The 20,757-nt window shown below is 45.2% G+C and overlaps 1 protein-coding gene across 1 annotated transcript in view; it reads left to right on the forward strand.

Annotated features, from left to right (window-relative positions):
• Window positions 1-20,757, forward strand: part of LOC113135820 (cGMP-dependent protein kinase 1) — a 28,023-nt gene that overhangs the window by 4,748 nt on the left and 2,518 nt on the right. The window contains 10 exon segments of the mRNA XM_074933703.1: window positions 278-444; window positions 5,720-5,833; window positions 13,823-13,928; window positions 14,399-14,462; window positions 14,843-14,920; window positions 15,023-15,117; window positions 15,826-15,891; window positions 16,352-16,426; window positions 18,654-18,750; window positions 20,277-20,459. Coding sequence (XP_074789804.1) covers window positions 278-444; window positions 5,720-5,833; window positions 13,823-13,928; window positions 14,399-14,462; window positions 14,843-14,920; window positions 15,023-15,117; window positions 15,826-15,891; window positions 16,352-16,426; window positions 18,654-18,750; window positions 20,277-20,459 — 1,045 coding nt within the window.

Genomic DNA, 20,757 nt, shown 5'->3' on the forward strand with positions numbered 1-20,757 from the left:
GTGGAACCAGAGACCAGTGGACTCTCTGTTCCTTCAGAGCCTGTAAACGGTGACGTTCTCAGGTTCTGGAGCTGGTTTTTGGAAAAAGACGGGCCTGCCATTATTGGTGAGGAAGAACCATGTGGCTCCCTGCAGGCGATAGCACAGAAATCTCTCCTAGAATTTGATTGGTCTGGTGCCCCCATGTGGGTCCAGACCCAGACCCAGACCCAGATCCAGTCAGTTCATTGACCTGCCGATTGTTATCAATCGCTTCTCTTCTTTTTCTCTCTTTCAGGTCGAAGGAGCTGATCAAAGAGGCCATCCTGGACAATGACTTCATGAAGAACCTGGAGCTGTCTCAGATCCAGGAGATCGTGGACTGCATGTACCCGGTGGATTATGGGAAAGACGCCTGTATCATCAAAGAGGGGGATGTGGGCTCTTTGGTGTTCGTGATGGAAGGTGAGGACCGACCACACACACAAAGTCAGGGGTGCTTGTTTTCTTCACTTGGACTTGAAAACTTTTGGGGTTCAGCCTCGTCTCATCCTTCAGGGTTTTTGTCCGAGGTGTTTGTTTTGGCTCTTTATGTGTTTTTTCTGTTCTGGCTCTGGTCTATCGCAGCCTGGAGGTTACTGAGGGGATATTTTTGGTCTCCATCATTTGTTTTTGTTATTACCCACAATGGGGGGTCCCAAAGACCTTAGGACCTGGTTACTGTGTTTGTGATTGTCGATTGTGACTGTGTCTCATTTAGAACCAGCTAAACTAAGCAGCTTGTTTTTGTCGCTTCCCACAAGAACTTGTGTGTCTTTAACGAGCAGCCGGTTTTGACGTGTGTGAAGCTGCTGCAGTTTCCCAGCTGCTGCTTTTCCTTCCTCGAACGTGTCAGACCTACGGCGTGTTGTGTAACGGGTCGGGGCGCCTGCAGGCTGCTGAACGCTCACCTCACACTCAGTCCTTCAGCGTCTCCCTCGTCTCTGTGTCAGCAGTTTCCAGGTTCAACAGGCTGACTTTACTTTTTAACCTCACAGTTTCCTGAGTCAGCATCAAGTAAAACCTGGAGAGCAGCTCAGGACGTTTCGTCTGGACTGAAACTCTGAGGTATTTGTAGTTTATGTGAAATTCATTCAAAGACTAAACCTAAAAATAATCGTTGTGGCTGCTTTAACAATAATAATTACTTCCCCTCCACTTTGCAGCTCGTATTCTGTTAGTTTTTACCTTTTCTCTCCAACACTGACAACATCCCACGACACTTCACCACATTTGAAAAGAGAAGTTTGTGTTTTAACGTGACGACAGAACTGAGACCAGATCACTGTGTTTTTGTAAAACCATCGTTTTATGTGCAGATAATTTCAGATTCACGTTTGTCCTTTTCTCTCTCACTCTGAGCTCTTTTGTTATATTTATAGCTGCATCTGAGGTTAGTGTGTTACATAAGAAGCCTGTTTAGTCTCCCACTAAAAACACATGTTCAGGTGTGTGTGTGTGTGTGTGTGTGTTACTGTTGACTTCATGTGAAAACAAATGATTCTGCTTTAAATGAAGGAAAACATGGAGTTAAGTGTTTAAAACAAGCTGCTAAGGTGTCGATGTTCCCGTCGTGTTTTGGTGAGAGTGCTCTCTGTCCCTGTAGGGGGTCACATGATCTTTCAGACAGGACCTTCAGACCCGCTGATGCTCAGACATGTTGTGTTTTTCTAGGGCATTTTAAAATCTCTTTGTCTCTGTGTTTCTGGGCTCACAACAGCTCGACAACAATCCTCCAGATGGCCAATCCTCCGTGCCGGTGGGTGGCAGCGAGCAGTGCGTACCAACTGATGACATTTATATCTAAGTAAAAGCTGCTGGGTGGATTTTATTTAAAAGCTCAAATACGACAGACCAGCGTTAAAATAGATCACTTTTGAATGGAGTCAGGTGTGTGCAGGCAGGAGTGAGACAAACTGGTGTGTTCATGTTGTGTGTGTGTGTGTGTGTGTGTGTGTGTGTGTGTGTGTGTGTTTAGGTTAGTGGACGCACTTTCACACCCTGAACACCATTTTGAGTGTGGCTGGGATTTTAAACATGGTACGAGTCCTCCCTCCACCTGAAGCTCCATCGTACAGGGACAAGGTCTGAGCCGACCCTGTTCTGCAGAGGCAAGGAGCTGGTGTTTGTAGAGTCGACTGAGGACTGAACTTTGACCCGTTCAGACCAGTAACAACAGCAGGTGGATGTGCAGATCAGATCGACCCTCCTGTCCTGGAGGAAGGAAGGATTCCTGTCAAAATGATGTTTGTGTAAAACTAAGCAGGCGTGTCTCAGCAGCCTGCAGAGTTGGCCTGGTTTGACCATTTAAAATTGTTGTTTTGAAGACAGAAGATCAGTTGATGCTCGAGCAGCTTGTTCTGGACCAGTAGCCCGCTTGTTAGTTGTGACGACAATGAGGGACATGTTGAATTGGATTTAATACCAAATGTTTTGAGACCTGAGTGAGAAAACAAACCACCAGATACACAGTGAGAAACAATATAGATCCATGTTTGGGTGATTAGATCCACAGCCAGACTGTGTCCTGGTCTTTCTGTGTGTGTGGACAGAAATCCTGAGCATTTTCTGCACCATGAAGACATTTCTATCACTGTGAGGACATGTTATGTGGTCTGCTTATGTTCAAAGGCCTGTTTGAGGATTCAGACCTGGTTTCAGGGCTCAGGTCAGAACCAGCTTTAGGTCAGGGGAAGGGGCTGGGGGTCTGCATTATGTCTGGGAGGGCCCTCACAAAGATAGAGGTGTAAACATTTGTGTGCATGGAGAGGGGGCACAGATGGCAGCTAAATATAACATCTATCACAGGAAGAGGAAGTGATCCCTAAAAACAGACCATGAAGAAGATTGTGTGTGTGTGTGTGTGTGTGTGTGTGTGTGTGTGTGTGTGTGTGTGTGTGTGTGTGTGTGTGTGTGTGTGTGTGTGTGTGTGACTCATTAATTCTGTGTTTAGAGGAAGAAACAGATGCAGCAGTTTTGTCTCATTATGTAAAACACAGTACACGCACACACACACACACGGCTCTCTGGTGGATCAGGTTGGCATGGCAACCTGTTGGATGTCCATATTTGGTTTTTAAAATGTTTTCACAATTTGGAAAATTGGAATGAGATTATAATGAAAGGAAGGAGTAAAAATAGAAGGAGAGGGGGAGGAGGAGTAGAAAGGATGGAGGAGAAAGGGGATGAAGGAGGGAAGGAAAAAGGAGGAATAAGAGAAACCAGAAATATAAGGAAGGAAAGAAGGAGAGATACGAGAGACCAGCAGCAACATGAATCGGCTGAGTTGGTCCATATGCTGCTGTTTAGGATGTGTCTCTGTCAGAACATGTAGCAGGTCCAAACAGAATCCACATGAGTCCGAAGTCCAGTCCGGTTCGACCTCTGGATCCTGTCACCCTCAGGTTTTACAGCAGCTGGAGTCTCTGAAGGTTCACGGTCTCCTGTGACAGTTTTCACTATTAGGAAGGAGAACAGGCTTTGGAAAGACTTCATCGCTGCTCGGAGACTTGTTCTTCGTTAGCTGCGTTTCCTGTTTCCTTCCTCTGAGCCGGCGGCCCGTCTGAACGCTCTCCAGCTGCTCTAACGAGGCTGAAAAACGCCAAACCATCGAGTGGATGCAATTGAATTTTTGGAAGAGCTTCTGGACGTCAGCAACACAGACAGGGATCAGAGCTGGAGGAGGTCTTACTGTGATCTGTTTGTGTCATTTTTACCACCCCACATTAAACCAGTGCTCCCAGTTCAGCTACTGAGAAACATGGTTTTGTTTCTGGATCCACTTGTTTCCTGTGGTCTCTGAGGGGAAACATGAAGGCAGCTGTCAAAGCACCAGACATCACCCACGTCTCTCTAAACTCGGACTCGACTCCGTCACATGGAGGCCCAGTCAAGCCTGGACCTCAGCATCAGTCCGTTAGTCTGAGCTTTTGTTGTATTTTCAGTCCAACAGTCCAACTTCTAGTGTCCCCAAGTGCTTTAATTCTCCTATTGTGAAGGTCTGAGGAGGCAGAGGAAGGACAGTCGGTGTCAGTCGTGTGATGAACAGCTTCATGAAACTCTCTTTGACCCTCTGAGGTGTAATGTTGGTGTGTGTCACTGTAATGATGCAACACAGGATGCAGCCCTGAAATGATCTGAGTTAAACTGTGTGTGTGTGTGTGTGTGTGTGTGTTATTAACCTAATGATCGTTACAATCTGCAATTACAACTGCACATACTGTGTGTGTGTGTGTGTTTATCTTGCCATTCAACATAATGATCACCCCCATCTGATGTGTGTGTTTCCTGAAAGGCCAAATCCAGGGCAAACTACACCTACAGATCAGTCGCTGCCGATCAATCACCACTGATCAGTGGTCACTGTGGAGCGACAGATTAACATTGGAACATTTTTGTGGTGAATGTGTGTGTGTGTGCGCCTGGGGCCGCCCGGTGTTTGACTATATCCATGTGGAACATCTGAACAGGGATACAGAGTCTGGGTCTCCTGCTGGTTTTACATGAGCCTCGCTGTGAAGTGTGTGTCATGGTTCTGCCTGGCGTCCTGACGCTGCTCACGCTGACATTTCCACTTTGCTGCTGCATAAATCCATCTTCATCAATGTGCGTTTGAAAGGTCAGAAGGGCTTCTCAACACTGACTTACACCAGTTTATCACGTGCACGCTGTGACACACGATACAGGGATTTAGTGGATCAGCTGACGTTACTTCATGTAAACATGTAAATTTAGTTAACACGGGATTTCTAGTTTTCATTTTCAGACCATTTCTAAACCCGAGGTCTGACTGATCAAACGCTACAAACCAGCTGCAGGTGAACTTTAACTCTTTAATCGCTGGAGTCTTTAAAAATCTGACTTCAGTGAAACATCTGGTTCAAACCAACAGTGAAAGTTGAGGTGTGAGCAGACGTCTGCACAGTGTGAGTGTGTTTGACAGGAACAACATCTGTCCATCAGCTTTCATTGATTTGATTTGAGTGTTGGATTACAGTCAACACACACACACACACACACACACACACACAGAGTGGCCACCTGTCATCTTTCTGCCTTTTGTGTTGGGGAAAAAAAGCAAAGAGGAGTTTTGCATATCAAAGCTGGTCTGCTTTCATTAGTGAGGAGGACAGAAACCCAGAGAGCTGAATCATTTATGAAACCCAGCTGTACATTTCAGAACAGGTTGAGCAGAACCACCAGGTGTGTTTGTGTTCGTTAATAAGGCTCATTCTGTTCTGTTGTCACATATTTTCACTGACCAATATCCAGATCTCGATTTGACACAGTACAAATAACGTGACCTGCATACTAAATGAATATTATTAGATTGTAACACCACATTTCCAGACCAACCAGCTGATCAATGTGGACCAGTGTCTGTGTCCACCCTCAGTCTGAGCTCTGGGTTTGGTCTCCACCTCCTAAAGGTAAATCTCTGGCTCTTTAGCTGCTAAACGCTCCACTATGTTCCCCAGCCAGTCTCTGACTCTAGTGGCTTTTTACAGCTGCAGCTTCGGGTTTTACAGATAACAAAAGGTTCTTTCCTTCAAACCTCTGGACACATTTGCACATTTAATTTTTATGTTTATTTTAATTTATTCACAATCTTTTTAACTTTTTTGATTTTGTGTTTGAAACACTGACTAATTTTGTTGTTTCTCTCTCTCTCTGCAACTGCTTGTGTCTGTCTCTCGCCCAGAGGGGAAGGTGGAGGTGACTAAAGAGGGGATGAAGCTGTGCACGATGGGACCAGGCAAAGTGTTCGGAGAGTTGGCCATCCTCTACAACTGCACCCGGACGGCAACAGTCAAGAGTGAGTTAGACTGTGTGTGTGTGTGTGTGTGTGTGTGTGTGTGTGTGTGTGTGTGTGATAAAATGAACACTATAAATTGGTCACCTGATCACCTGATGCATTGGTCACCTGATCGTGCTTCATGACTTCCAACTAAAGCAGGTGGTCTTCAGGTGAGGAACACCTACTGCCCAGTCCTCACTGTGCTTTACTGAACCACAAATTCAGGGTCCTGTGAAAAATCATTTCACAGAGCAGCTCTGAATCAACAGCTGGAAGTTTTTCTTCCGCTGAGGTTTCGTCCAGTAGAAACTGTGCAGCAGCTTTAGTTGTCTGGGCTACTGAGGAAACTGATCTGAGTACAGGGGGTGAGAAGAGTCGACAGGAAGAGTGGGAGTAACGAGACTGCAGTCTGAACCAATAAAAGATCAACTACAACTCTGACAGCTCTGTGTGTGTGTGTGTGTGTGTGTGTGTGTGTGTGTGTGTGTGCGCGCGCGCGCGTGTGTGTGTGTACAGACCTCCAACTTTTTGTCAGGGCTTCCTGGTAGAGTGCTCACTAAGCACTGGTTGCCTGGCAACACCATCCGGTCCAGCCAATGAGCTAAGTTTTTGGCAACAGTGTCTCTTGGCAACAGCGTTGGGTTCGAAGGGATTCGTTTCCGTTTGCTGAAGCTTTTTGCTCGTTATCTTCACTTTAGCACACAGCTCCAGCCGGCCTTTATCTGCTTTATTTCTCTGCTTTTACGCATCAGTGTCGGCCTCTAAAAATCACTTTATTCTAAAACACTCCACTCTGGCTGACACCAGATCTGCTGCTACACGGAGCTTTATTGCTTCTTAAATGAGGGACAACTCCGTCAGGGTTTGGTTTGGAGGCATAAAAGTTCACTTCTTTTCTAAACTAGGCAGATTTAAGGCGTCTGCGCCTGATTTAAAAAGGGAGGGCTTCGACTGCAGTGCTTTCAAAGCTAACAGGAACAAACCAGTTGCCATAGAGATGAATTATTGATAAGTCAGAGGCTGTTTGTCTCAGGGTTTAGTCGAACAACAGAAGTAAAGTCCAGCCCAAAGAAAGTAAAAGGAAAAAATTGGCGTGATTAGAGTTTGTGATGCAGTGTGTGAAAATGAGGACGGCGTTCATTAACCGCTGGTGATTGCAGCAGCATAATAATTATGGTTATTTCCTCCATCCACTCCTGCTATCTGTCCCTTTAATCGCTGCGAGCAGCTGGAGCTTCCACACGCTGCTGTAATATTTTTAGCGTCGGGGAGGATTGTTTAAAACTGTCACACTGTGGCAGTGACACAGCCACAGATGGTGGTCGAAGGACGTCTGTGATTCTCCGCTTTTATTGTCTGAACAACGACGATTGTGACCGGACGTGTGAGAAAATGACAGAAAAACACTGTGAATGGGGCAAAAGAGTCTGAGCGCAGGTCGTCCATCCATCCCAGAGTCGTCCATCCATCCCAGAGTCGTCCATCCATCCCAGAGTTCTGTTCAACGTCAGTGTCGCTGTGAAATGCAAATACGGACGTTTGTTATTGTTTCTAAGAAATGACTGAAGAAAAACAGGCGTGAAGGTTTGAGTTAGTTTATGATTTGGGTTAGTTTAAGGATTGGGTTAGGTTAGTTTAAAGTAAGGATTAGTTTAAGGTTTGGGTTGGGTTAGTTTAAGGTTACAGCAGGTTAGTTTAAGGTTAGGGTTAGTTTAAGGTTACAGTAGGTTAGTTTAAGCTTTGGGTTAGTTTAAGTTTAGGGTTAGATTAGTTTAAGGTTAGGGTTAGTTTAAGGTTTGGGTTAGGTTAGTTTAAGGTTAGGATTAGTTTAAGGTTTGGGTTGGGTTAGTTTAAGGTTACAGTAGGTTAGTTTAAAGTTACAGTAGGTTAGTTTATGGTAAGGGTTAGTTTAAGGTTTGGGTTAGGTTGGTTTAAGGTAAGGGTTAGTTTAAGGTTACAGTAGGTTAGTTTAAGGTTAGGGTTTGAGTAATGTAAATGAAGGGTCACATTAAACCATCTGCTGCTTTTATTTCTGGAGTCTCTGACCTTTGACCTTTAGTGCACACACACAGACACACGCACGTTCGATGCTCACAAACCAGTTATTCATTAATAAACGTTAATAAAAACCATTCGTCCGTGACCAGAGCCCACCTGACACACACATTAAACTCAGTCGACCATATTTGCTGCTGTGGAGTTTCTCCTGTTGTTTCCGTGGTTACAGAGACACTTGGTGTCTCCGTAGCAACAGACATCAGGTCATAAAGCTGCAGATACAAGAAATAAAAAGTAATAATAGATACTACTGCAGTAGTACTGCGACAGCCTCTCTACAGTGCTGTGCATTACTCTGTGGTACTGCTGTAGGTTCACCAGTACTGACGGGTATTGCAGTCAGTAGTTAGTTTCTGTCTGTAGGGGATGTGGAGGTCAGTGATTTATAGTCAATCTGCTGCAGTTTATCTGCGTTTTAACACCAGTGGATGTTTGCTTTTCACGTAGAAACAATGAGCCGCTGTTTCCTGTCTGGCAGAACCATCTTAAACACTGTTTCGCAGTTTGTTCTGCAAAATCCACATTTAGTGAAAAAACCTTCTTTTTTTTCAAGCTGTTTGTCTAAACATGTTCTAACCAGGAGGGAACAGAATCAGGCAGGGTGCTGCATTAGAACTGAGACTAAAATACTTTAAGGACTTTATCAGAGTGTGTTTTAGAAGAATGTCCTCTATGTTCTATGTAAATAATCTGAAAGTATCCATACCGACAAGATCCATGTACTGCAGTAAACAGTACAATATTCACCTTTAAAACATAGTGAAGTTGAAGTATAAAGTAGCAGAAAATGGAAATATTGAAGTACAAGTACGTTAAATATTCACTGAAGTGGGTCTTTAATGTACATAGTTCAGTTCCACGGTGAACACACCTGTTCCAGTAGCTTCTCCTGCCGCAGCTGCTTGTTTGGTTTCTTTCTGTCCTTTTATTGATCTTTTTATAGTTTTTACTCTGCAGTTGTCAAAGGTAAAAACTCATGAAGCAGAATGAAAACGTGAAACAATAGCTGCTCACTTCCAACCTCTGTTGTTATGTTGGGAATCCTGTGTCCACACACCTGAGCTCATTAAAGTTTGGACACACACACACACACACACACACACACACACACACACACACACACACAAAGGTGTCCTGTCACCATGGTAACCCAGCTCTATCTGAGCATCAGTTTTCACACACACACACACACACACACACTTTAATATCCTCACAATGGAGAAACATCCTGATAAATTCCTCGACTACAAACGTGTGAGTGTAGTTTCCTGTCGGTGTTTGTAGATCTGCATTAGATCAGCACATTAACGGTCCAATAAAAGAGGTAGAAATGTTATATCGATTATATTTCATTAATAAACTAAAGTCACTGCAAATGACATTCAGACTGTGTTAATTAGCATTTCGATAACTCTCCGTTAGTTATGTTCGTGGACAACTTGTCAGAAGAATAATCACAGTAAAGTTATACGGCAAATGTTTTCTAACCTGGATGAGGTTTGCAGAAGTTTTTCATCCCTGGGTAATGTCTGCAGGCACAAGCTCCTTTTTCTTGGGTTTGCCGTTACAGCCTGTAGTGTGAAGCTGATCGGCACTAAACAGCTAAATCAATAATGTTCTGAAGCCCCCCACCACACACACACCACCACCAAAAGAAATGCAAAAAAAATGGAGGCCTTATTTCATAATTATGACTCCCTATCTCATAATTACATCATAAGATTACCGGAGAAAAGAGATCTGGATCTCTAATTACGAGAACAGCGATCTCATAATTACAATATAATGCAGGAAAATGGTGCAGGAAGTGGAACAGAACTTACTTCAGATCCATCAGGTTTTTTGGATTTATTGAGTCTCAGTAATTCTCTGATTGGCTCCTGTGCATCTCGGAGTACAGAGCAAAACTGAACTGGGGACAGTTGAAGCTTAGTATTCCATAACACGAACAAATGGAGACTCAAACACATCACATGCTGCAGCCACACCGTCGCTCCCTGTTCATATTTTTCATATCTGAATATTTAATGTGACATTTTCCAAAATACCATGTTGGAAAAAAAAGCACATTTCTGTGGATATTTAACAGCCTGTAAAGGAAAGACACATGAGGTCCTGTCTTTACATTTACCAATGTTTGCAGGCCACTGTTCCGTCGACTGAGACTCATCCGGACTCATCATGTCAGGGTTCCCCTGCACCATATGCACCAGTGATAATTCCCACAGTCGGTAGTTTCTAGGGTTCTGCTGAGGATGGCCTTAATCATATCGCTGCTGTGGTTCAGCTGCTGTTATCATGAGAATCTGGTTGTTGGGCTGTAAAAACCCCGTGGGCCTGTGTGGGCCTCGGTGTCGGCTTCATAAAGACGATATTAAAAAGACATTTCAGGTGACTCTTCAGCTGGACGCTGACGATAAACATCTCTCGAGGCTCTGGGGAGGCTTTTTATGGTCAGACGATTGTAATGCAGAGACCGAACATGAAGAGCAGCATTAACGGTCTGCAGGTTCACCTCGTCCCCCACTGTCTCACGCTATTAAACACTGGAGGTGCGTTTGATTTCTGCTCCCTCACACACCTGCTGTGATAAACTGCAGAGGTTCATGGTGTTTCTGATCGACGGTGTTTGTCTTTGTCTTTGACTCTTCTGAAGTGCCTGGTGTTCGGTGAGCTAAAGGCCTCGGTTCTGTTTGTGTTACCAAGCAGCAAATTCACCTTTTGTTTCTGTTTCATTATAAAAAAAATGAAGCTTTTCTTCAAAAACTGATGAAAACACGAGTCGACTTCACCCGATTAAAGCTGCAGGGTGTTTTTAACGTGAGCTGCAGCTGGATGCAGCTGTCACTGCTTCAACATCACACATGTATCGCCGTGTGTACTGTTGCCATGACAACACAGGCATACTGTACACACACACACACACACAGCAGATTTATTTTCATCTAGTCTCTATCTCTCACATGCAGATCAGAGATAGAAATAAAGTGCACAGATTAAACACACCGACTCGTGTGCACAGCTACAGTTAAACCCAGAGCTGTTCACTAATAACGTCCAGATCTCCTTATTTCCTCAGGAGCTGCAGGCAGACATCATTTCCACGACTGACTCATCTGCAGCTCTGACCTGCCTGGCAGCGATCGTTTAAATAATACTCCTAGTGTGTAATATACGAACCCACATGAAGCTGATAGTACTACTGTCTGTACTTCTGTTTCAGCTCTGACCCACGTGAAGCTGATAGTACTACTGTCTGTACTTCTGTTTCAGCTCTGACCCACATGAAGCTGATAGTACTACTGTCTGTACTTCTGTTTCAGCTCTGACCCACGTGAAGCTGATAGTACTACTGTCTGTACTTCTGTTTCAGCTCTGACCCACGTGAAGCTGATAGTACTACTGTCTGTACTTCTGTTTCAGCTCTGACCCACGTGAAGCTGATAGTACTACTGTCTGTACTTCTGTTTCAGCTCTGACCCACGTGAAGCTGATAGTACTACTGTCTGTACTTCTGTTTCAGCTCTGACCCACGTGAAGCTGATAGTACTACTGTCTGTACTTCTGTTTCAGCTCTGACCCACGTGAAGCTGGTAGTACTACTGTCTGTACTTCTGTTTCAGCTCTGATCCACGTGAAGCTGATAGTACTACTGTCTGTACTTCTGTTTCAGCTCTGACCCACGTGAAGCTGATAGTACTACTGTCTGTACTCTGTTAGCTGACCACGTGAAGCTGTAGTACTACTGTCTGTACTTCTGTTTCAGCTCTGACCCACGTGAAGCTGGTAGTACTACTGTCTGTACTTCTGTTTCAGCTCTGACCCACGTGAAGCTGGTAGTACTACTGTCTGTACTTCTGTTTCAGCTCTGACCCACGTGAAGCTGATAGTACTACTGTCTGTACTTCTGTTTCAGCTCTGACCCACGTGAAGCTGATAGTACTACTGTCTGTACTTCTGTTTCAGCTCTGACCCACGTGAAGCTGAGTAACTACTTTCTGTACTTCTTTTCAGCTCTGACCACGTGAAGCTGGGTAGTACTACTGTCTGTACTTCTGTTTCAGCTCTGATCCACGTGAAGCTGATATACTACTGTCTGTACTTCTGTTTCAGCTCTGATCCACGTAAGCTGATAGTACTACTGTCTGTACTTCTTTTCAGCTCTGATCCACGTGAAGCTGGTAGTACTACTGTCTGTACTTCTGTTTCAGCTCTGACCCACGTGAAGCTGATAGTACTACTGTCTGTACTTCTGTTTCAGCTCTGACCCACATGAAGCTGATAGTACTACTGTCTGTACTTCTGTTTCAGCTCTGACCCACGTGAAGCTGATAGTACTACTGTCTGTACTTCTGTTTTATGAAGCTGATAGTACTACTGTCGGTACTTCTGTTTCAGCTCTGACCCACATGAAGCTGATAGTACTACTGTCTGTACTTCTGTTTCACGCTCGACCCACGTGAAGCTGATAGTACTACTGTCGTACTTCTGTTTCAGCCTGACCCACGTGAAGCTGATAGTACTACTGTCTGTACTTCTGTTTCAGCTCTGACCCACGTGAAGCTGATAGTACTACTGTCTGTACTTCTGTTTCAGCCCTGACCCACGTGAAGCTGATAGTACACTGTCTGTACTTCTGTTTCAGCTCGGACCCACGTGAAGCTGATAGTACTACTGTCTGTACTTCTGTTTCAGCTCTGACCCCCGTGAAGCTGTAGTACTACTGTCGTACTTCTGTTTCAGCTCTGACCGTGAAGCTGATAGTACTACTGTCTGTACTTCTGTTTCAGCTGCTACCCACGTGAAGCTGATAGTACACTGTCTGTACTTCTGTTTCAGCTCTGACACGTGAAGCTGATCCGTGAGCTATAGTACTACTGTCTGTACTTCTGTTTCAGCTCTGACCCACGTGAAGCTGATAGTACTACTGTCTGTACTTCTGTTTCAGCTCTGACCCACGTGAAGCTGATAGTACTACTGTCTGTACTTCTGTTTCAGCTCTGACCCACGTGAAGCTGATAGTACTACTGTCTGTACTTCTGTTTCAGCTCTGACCCACGTGAAGCTGATAGTACTACTGTCTGTACTTCTGTTTCAGCTCTGACCCACGTGAAGCTGATAGTACTACTGTCTGTACTTCTGTTTCAGCTCTGACCCACGTGAAGCTGATAGTACTACTGTCTGTACTTCTGTTTCAGCTCTGACCCACGTGAAGCTGATAGTACTACTGTCTGTACTTCTGTTTCAGCTCTGACCCACGTGAAGCTGATAGTACTACTGTCTGTACTTCTGTTTCAGCTCTGACCCACGTGAAGCTGATAGTACTACTGTCTGTACTTCTGTTTCAGCTCTGACCCACGTGAAGCTGATAGTACTACTGTCTGTACTTCTGTTTCAGCTCTGACCCACGTGAAGCTGATAGTACTACTGTCTGTACTTCTGTTTCAGCTCTGACCCACGTGAAGCTGATAGTACTACTGTCTGTACTTCTGTTTCAGCTCTGACCCACGTGAAGCTGGTAGTACTACTGTCTGTACTTCTGTTTCAGCTCTGACCCACGTGAAGCTGATAGTACTACTGTCTGTACTTCTGTTTCAGCTCTGATCCACGTGAAGCTGATAGTACTACTGTCTGTACTTCTGTTTCAGCTCTGATCCACGTGAAGCTGGTAGTACTACTGTCTGTACTTCTGTTTCAGCTCTGATCCACGTGAAGCTGATAGTACTACTGTCTGTACTTCTGTTTCAGCTCTGATCCACGTGAAGCTGATAGTACTACTGTCTGTACTTCTGTTTCAGCTCTGATCCACGTGAAGCTGATAGTACTACTGTCGTAGCTTACGTTTTCAGCTCTGATCCACGTGAAGCTGATAGTACTACTGTCTGTACTTCTGTTTCAGCTCTGATCCACGTGAAGCTGATAGTACTACTGTCTGTACTTCTGTTTCAGCTCTGATCCACGTGAAGCTGTGGGCGATTGACCGACAGTGTTTCCAGACCATCATGATGAGAACTGGACTCATCAAACATGCAGAGTACATGGACTTCCTGAAGAGGTGACAGACCTGAACATCCACATGAGCAAGACACACACACACACACACACACACACACACATAAGTTTCAGTCCTGTTGATCGGGGGCACCCAGAAGTGGAAAGTAACTGAATACATAATTTACTTAATTACTCTAGTTTTCATACCTGTTTGAGGTATTTGTACTTTGTTGTAATTACCTCAGAGGGAAACATTTAACTGCACCACATTTCTCAGAAAACATCAACTGTGTTTTAATATCCACAAACTCACACATCAGTGTGTTTGTCTTCTGTCCATGAACCCTGGGACGACCCCTCTGGTTTATTTGGTGACCCATTGGAGGGCCCTGAACCCCAGGTTGAAAACCAATCGACTGAAATGTTTATTTAGGTACAAACCAGCTCCAACAGGAAAGACTCTTACTGACGTGCGGTGATAAATACTGTGTGGAAGAAAACAGCCAGTGATGAAATAAACTGTGTCCACAGTGTTCCCACGTTCCAGGGTCTTCCGGAGGAGACGCTCAGTAAACTGGCGGACGTCATGGAGGAGGTGAGACTGTTAAATGGTCACTGCACAGGAACGTTTACAGAACGTTTGGTGTTGGCTGGTCCGACCACATCTGATTTAAATCTGTCTGAGCTAAACACTGAAAACTGTAGATTAAACGTTCGGACCTGATCTTTAGTGTTTTGATGAAATGTTTTGATGTTTGTAAGGTTCCACTTCTTCTGCTCCACAGTTCAGATGCTTTCACTCCCTGTATGTGACGTCTGTAGATACTTTACAGATCATCAGTTATTATTGTTATGGATGAAGCCACAGAGCTACACAGACAGAGCCTGTGGTGACTTATCATGACTCCTGGTTGTCTTCTTCTGTGGTGGACTCACTCTGTAAATGGACCAATCAAATGCGGATTCTGTGTCCAGACTCATTATAAAGGTGGCGAGTACATCATCAGACAGGGCGCCAGAGGAGACACCTTCTTCATCATCAGCAAGGGAATGGTAACACACACACACTTTTCATTTTCGTTCATTGATCGTCGTCTTGATCTGCCGACTCATCCTGATTGGCTGCTGATCGTTGTTAATCCCACTTCCCGTCAGGTGAACGTGACCCAGGAGGACTCAGCCAATCAGGAGCCGATATTCCTCAGAGAGCTCGGGAGGGGAGACTGGTTTGGAGAGAGAGCACTACAGGGGTAAGAGCATCGAGACGTGACCTATGACCCTGAGACCAAAGCCCTTAACTTCTCAACCTTTGACCTCTAGACCTGAACCTTGACCTTCTTGACTTTGAAACCCCGTCCTGGTAAATGCCCTCAAATACCCCTGACGTATTGAATGGCAGGTTAGCACGGTTTGATGGACAGCTCGTCTGTGTCACACCTGCACAGTTTATGTGATTACATATCATTTTCAGCTCACTCCTCAGACTTTGTAGCATGAATGTGTTGTTTTCTTGGTCATACACCAAATATTTTCATTTTCTGTGTGGAAGCTCATAATATGATCTGCCTCTCACACAAACCTCAAGAGGAATAAATTTATTGTAGTCTAGAACCGTTAAAAGTCCGGTGTAGTTTCTGTGCACATGTAGTCTCAAACTCACACAAAACACCACAGACAAATATGATGATTCTTTGTCGTATTTCTGATGGGGGGACAATGGTGCTCTAAGTTTTGAAACCACAGTTCCCATAATGCTTTAGGAGAATTAACTGATCAGCAGCAGTTTGCAGTGAACCCATGGATGCACAGGAAACTGTCACTGGACCACTGTGATATTGAAGGAACCCTAAAAACTGCTGTGTGTGTGTGTGTGTGTGTGTGTGTGTGTGTGTGTGTGTGTGTGTGTGTGTGTGTGTGTGTGTGTGTGTGTGTGTGTGTGTCCGTGTGTCCGTCCACAGAGAGGATGTGAGAACAGCTAACGTCATTGCTGCAGAGGCCGTCACCTGCCTGGTCATCGACCGAGAGTAACACACACACACAGACACACACACACGTTTATGTTTCATTAGAAAACACAGGACATGAAGTAAAACTCATTTTATTTGAAACACACCTGCTGATTATCTACAGCTGCTCACTGCCCCCTGCTGGTCCTGTTAACTAACTACAACACCTGCACACTGTACTGTACACACTGTACACACATATTTACTACATAATCCTTCATACTACTTCTGCTTCTTCGGACATGTTTGTAGAATCAATAGCACCAGCATGCACACACGTCCCATGATGCATCACTGTGCATCAGAAAGGTAGTAAATTGGTGGTTTGTTTTTCACCCTTAGTGAAATCAAATGAAAGTGGGGCTGAATGTAAAAACCTGCAGTCTGGATTTACAGAGAATATTTAGATTTAAAACAAATGTAAACAATGTAAGTTGTATCCCGTACGCTGATTGGCTGCTGTATCTTTCCTCCTCAGCTCATTCAAGCACCTGATTGGTGGACTGGACGACGTTTCCAACAAAGGCTACGAGGACGCAGAAGCCAAGGCCAAGTAGGTTTAATGTGCATGTATGAAACACACCTGGTCACCTGGTTTAACACAGGTTAATCTTTGGTTTGGCAGTTTTAGACTTTGACTCTTTTTAGTTCATGTCTTCAGTAAAAGTTGAAGGTTGAAGCAGCAGATTTTTGTCTTACAGTGGCGGTCTGCTCCTTTAAGCTGTGTGGATGTTTACAGCTGTAACAGGAGCCTCGCTGCTGTTTATGTAAGAACAGCTAATGATAGCGAGGCAGCTGCAGGTCACAGTGAGGCCCGAGATCCACCGCTGCTCAAACCGTCACGTCACGTGTTTCTGTCCGTGCTCATCTTCCAAGAGATTCATTTGTTTCCTTTATTTATTAAAGGGTCGCTTCACTTTCTGACTCCAGGCTCATCGGTTCCTTCTGGATGTGAATCTATAAAAACACCTCATGAATCTGTAGTTTCAGTTTTACAGTTTAGGAGAAGGTTTTATACACAGATGTGCCTGAAAGTGTTGGGACCTTCCACCTGGAGGTTCCCTCCTGTCCTGAACTGAACAAATAAGAAACAGAAAAGCTCCACTTCCAGTTCAAAATGCCCCAAATCACATCAGCTTTCTTTATTAAATGATGCTCAAACGTCACGTCAGCTTGGACCTGAGGTTTTTCTGCTTCTGTTCATTCTGGCCTCAGTGGATCATGGGAACATCGATGTTCTTCAGCCCGTTCTGGTTTTCCTGCTCTGCTCAGACACTTTCGTCTTCTGTGTCTCAGCTCCAGGGTCAGGGTGGACCCCACACAGCACAGTGACCAGACTGGAACACTGACTGGTACTGGCACTCACTGGTTTATCTCCACTTCTGAGGAGAACCGGTCCCTCTGGGCAGGTGACTGTAACATCAGTGTAGAAGAAGAATTGAGCTCTTTCTTCACGGCCTCTGGACCTGAACCCTGCAGACACATCTAATCTCTTTCTCACTAACACAAACTATATTTAGACGATTCATGTGTTGGTGCGTCCTGACACCGACAAACAGCAGCTACTGTTTCTGCAGCAATATGACTCCACCGCGCAAACACAGTAACACACACAGTAACAAACACACACACACATGCAGTAACACACACACACAGTAATACACACAGTCCTTAGTGGTTTTGAGGTCAGGACAGTTTGTCCCACAGCCTCCTGTCTGTGTGTCCGTCACTGGGCTGTGTTTCCACGTGCTAAAAATACCAGCAGCAGCTCCTCATCCTCAGGTCGGCACTACACCCTGCCGGGCTCAGACGTGACACTGCTGCGGTAAAAGGGACAAACTTTCAGAGACTTCCCTCAGTCCCAGCTTGAGTTTGAGCTGCTCAGCTGGACTTTATCCAAGTCACGCCTCCTCAGAGCCGCAGTCTGGACGCTGAGCTGGTTTTTAAAAAGGGTCTTGGATCTAGAGCCGTCCAAACAATGAAGTTGTGTGTTTCTTTCTTTGTGACGACGCCGTACTTTGGATTCTGATGCGTCCCGCTCGACTCAAGGTCAGCCTCAATTGTAACCTTAATGCACAAAGAGCTGGAGGATCTGGCAACCTCACCGCACCGCCGGCACCACCGCACCAGAATCCTGCACCGCCGCCGACTCCAGCCCTGCTTTCACTATGTGAACTGGAGGTGCTGCTCCTCCTTTGAGACGGCTCTCTTACGGACGCTGTGCCGGACCTTCTCCTGAGGACACAAATCAGTCAAAGGTTTTTGTGTTTTGGGTTGTGAGAAACACAAATTTCAGTTGATGTTGTTTAAAACCAAAGACTGTGAATCCAGTTGATCCGAGAGCAGACTGCACACAGTGACATTCCTGGGCTGACATTTCCCAACGTTTCTCAGTTTATTCTGAGGTGGACCAAAGACGACTGATGCTCTCCGCCAGAAAGAGCAGAGGCTAGTTTTTTGGATTCGTCTGGTCCCGTATTTGTGATTAAAAACACTTCAGAGATGAGGGACTTGCTTCCCGTCACAGTGAGGCTCCAGAGAGAGCGGCTCACCAGCCTCCCAGCTCCCACCACCTCCTCATCCTCCTTCCCCATCACCTCCTTCTCCATCCAAACCTCCAAGAAGTTCCCGTTCTTCCGTGTGGTCAAATGCTGCAGGTGGGACAGGGTCCGGGTTTCCAGTTGAGATTCCAAACCTGCACCTGCTCTGCTGCTAAATCTAAATGTCAGTGCAAACTGGTTCCACGAATGTTTAACGCAGTTCTCTTTTTTTGTTTCCAGATACGAGGCGGAGAACGCCTTCTTCTCCAGCCTGAAGCTGAACGACTTCAACATCATCGACACTGTGGGAGTCGGCGGCTTCGGGCGTGTGGAGCTGGTACGATTCGTTCACACTGCACATTGTCGGGTCACATGAGTGGTGTCGTTTTGATGTGGTGCAGACTCAAACCCTGAAAACTGTGCAGGATACTCTCAGCTGCAACTTCTTAATAAACTTTTAAAAAAGGTCTTTTCCAGGGTCATCTGAGACCAGTTTCACACCAGCTTCAGGTTAGTTTCACACCAGTTTGAAACAGATTCCAAAAGACTTCGAGACCAGTCCGATTTTTTACATTTTTTTTTTAGTCCAGTGTCAGGTTCAGTTGAGACCAGTTTTTGGCCAATTCCGTCTTCCGTCGGACTGGTCAAGCCAGTTCAAAACTGGTTCCAGACCAGCTTCAGGTTAGTTTGACATCAGTTTAAGACCAATTTAAAATTAGACCAGTTTCTTTTGTTTTGACACCAGTGGCAACCAGTGTCAGAAAAGCAGTTTCTCATTAGAGTGAGACCAGGTTAAATTCCTGTAGTGGGCACATTCTTAAAGCTGAGAAATGTGGTTTGTGTGGCTGGTGTTGATCCTGGGTGTGGGGGGGACTCTGAGTCCTGGTTTAGGTCTCCAGGAAATGAATGGAAGTCAGTGTAATGTACCCTGAAGTGGAGTAACCTTCCAGCAAAGTATCAGTGCTGGTAACTGGAAACCAGTTATCATGTGATTCAGAGTCTTGCCACACTGGGCTCCAAACCCCAGACTGAACAGAACTGTCCCAGGTCCTGGGTGGTTCCAAGGGACTGTTACTGACCTGCAGCAGCAGAAACTCAGTGATAAACATAGGGTGGACTCTGGAAGCTCTGAGTGGAAAATAAAGGGAGGGCGCAGCAGGTGGTGCGTTGCAACACAGGGCGTCATGTTTCTGAGCAGCAGGACGGGGGGGGTCGGGGGTACTGGAGGTCAAAGGGGAAACCCTACAAGAGAGTCTGCCCAAAAACAGGAAGGATTCCCGCTCAGGGTCTCCCATCATCCCGCTCAGATATTTTTAGGAGGTGCGTCATGGTGTAACTGTGCTCCGAGGAAAAAGCTGAGCCCTGACCTTCAGCCTGCCTGTCACCATAAACACGCCTCATCGTCACTCACATATTTTCCATCATGTGCAGGGTCGGAGTAGAGCCCAGAACCAGGTCTCCTGCTGGACCGTGTCAAACTGGTCTCAAACTAGTCTCTACCCACAGTGAAACTGGTCTCTACCCACAGTGAAACTGGTTTTTGAACATGGGTTGGAAAGTGAGGACCAGACTCTCCAGGTCTAAAACATGAGGGAGGTCTGATCTCTCCGATATGTCACAGCTCATGTTATCATAACGTGGAGAGAGTCCAGAAATAGAGGATTGTGTAATGTTCTGTTAACACCACAGTGTGTGTGTGTGTGTGTGTGTGTGTGTGAGCTTTTTTAATCCTGAACTTTGTGACACGTCAGATCTTTACTGATCAGCATTTTAAGGGTTTCTCGACACAGTGGAGCAAGATGATAAATGTATAGAAAAAGTTTCCTGAGGTGAAAGTGGAGAATAAAAACTGTTTTTCTTCAGGTGCAGCTGAAGAGCGAGGAGGCGAAAACGTTCGCAATGAAGATCCTGAAGAAACGTCACATCGTCGACACGAGACAACAGGAGCACATCCGCTCCGAGAAACACATCATGACCGAGGCGCACTCCGACTTCATCGTCAGGTCAGCAGACCACCTCGTCCTCACCCTCAACAACGTTCCTGAGGTTATTTATTACTGAACTGATTTTAAGTCATTATTTATCAGCGTGACAAACAAACAAAAAATATTTGTTTGTTTGAAGCTTCCAAACTAAAAACTCTTCGAAAATCTTCATTATCTAATTGTTGTCAAACTTAAAGTTTCCTTCAACTTAAAATACAGAAAAAAAGACTTTTATTGTGTTTATATTTCTGGTCTAAGCATCAGAGGAAACGTGGGAGCAGGATGGAAAACATGAGTAAAACCTGAGACAGGAGCACGTTTGAGCTGTCTGTTGTGTGTCGCAGCTTTTGGAGTAACGC

Source organism: Mastacembelus armatus, chromosome 19, assembly GCF_900324485.2.
Source record: "Mastacembelus armatus chromosome 19, fMasArm1.2, whole genome shotgun sequence".
In the NCBI taxonomy this organism is placed as follows: domain Eukaryota; kingdom Metazoa; phylum Chordata; class Actinopteri; order Synbranchiformes; family Mastacembelidae; genus Mastacembelus; species Mastacembelus armatus.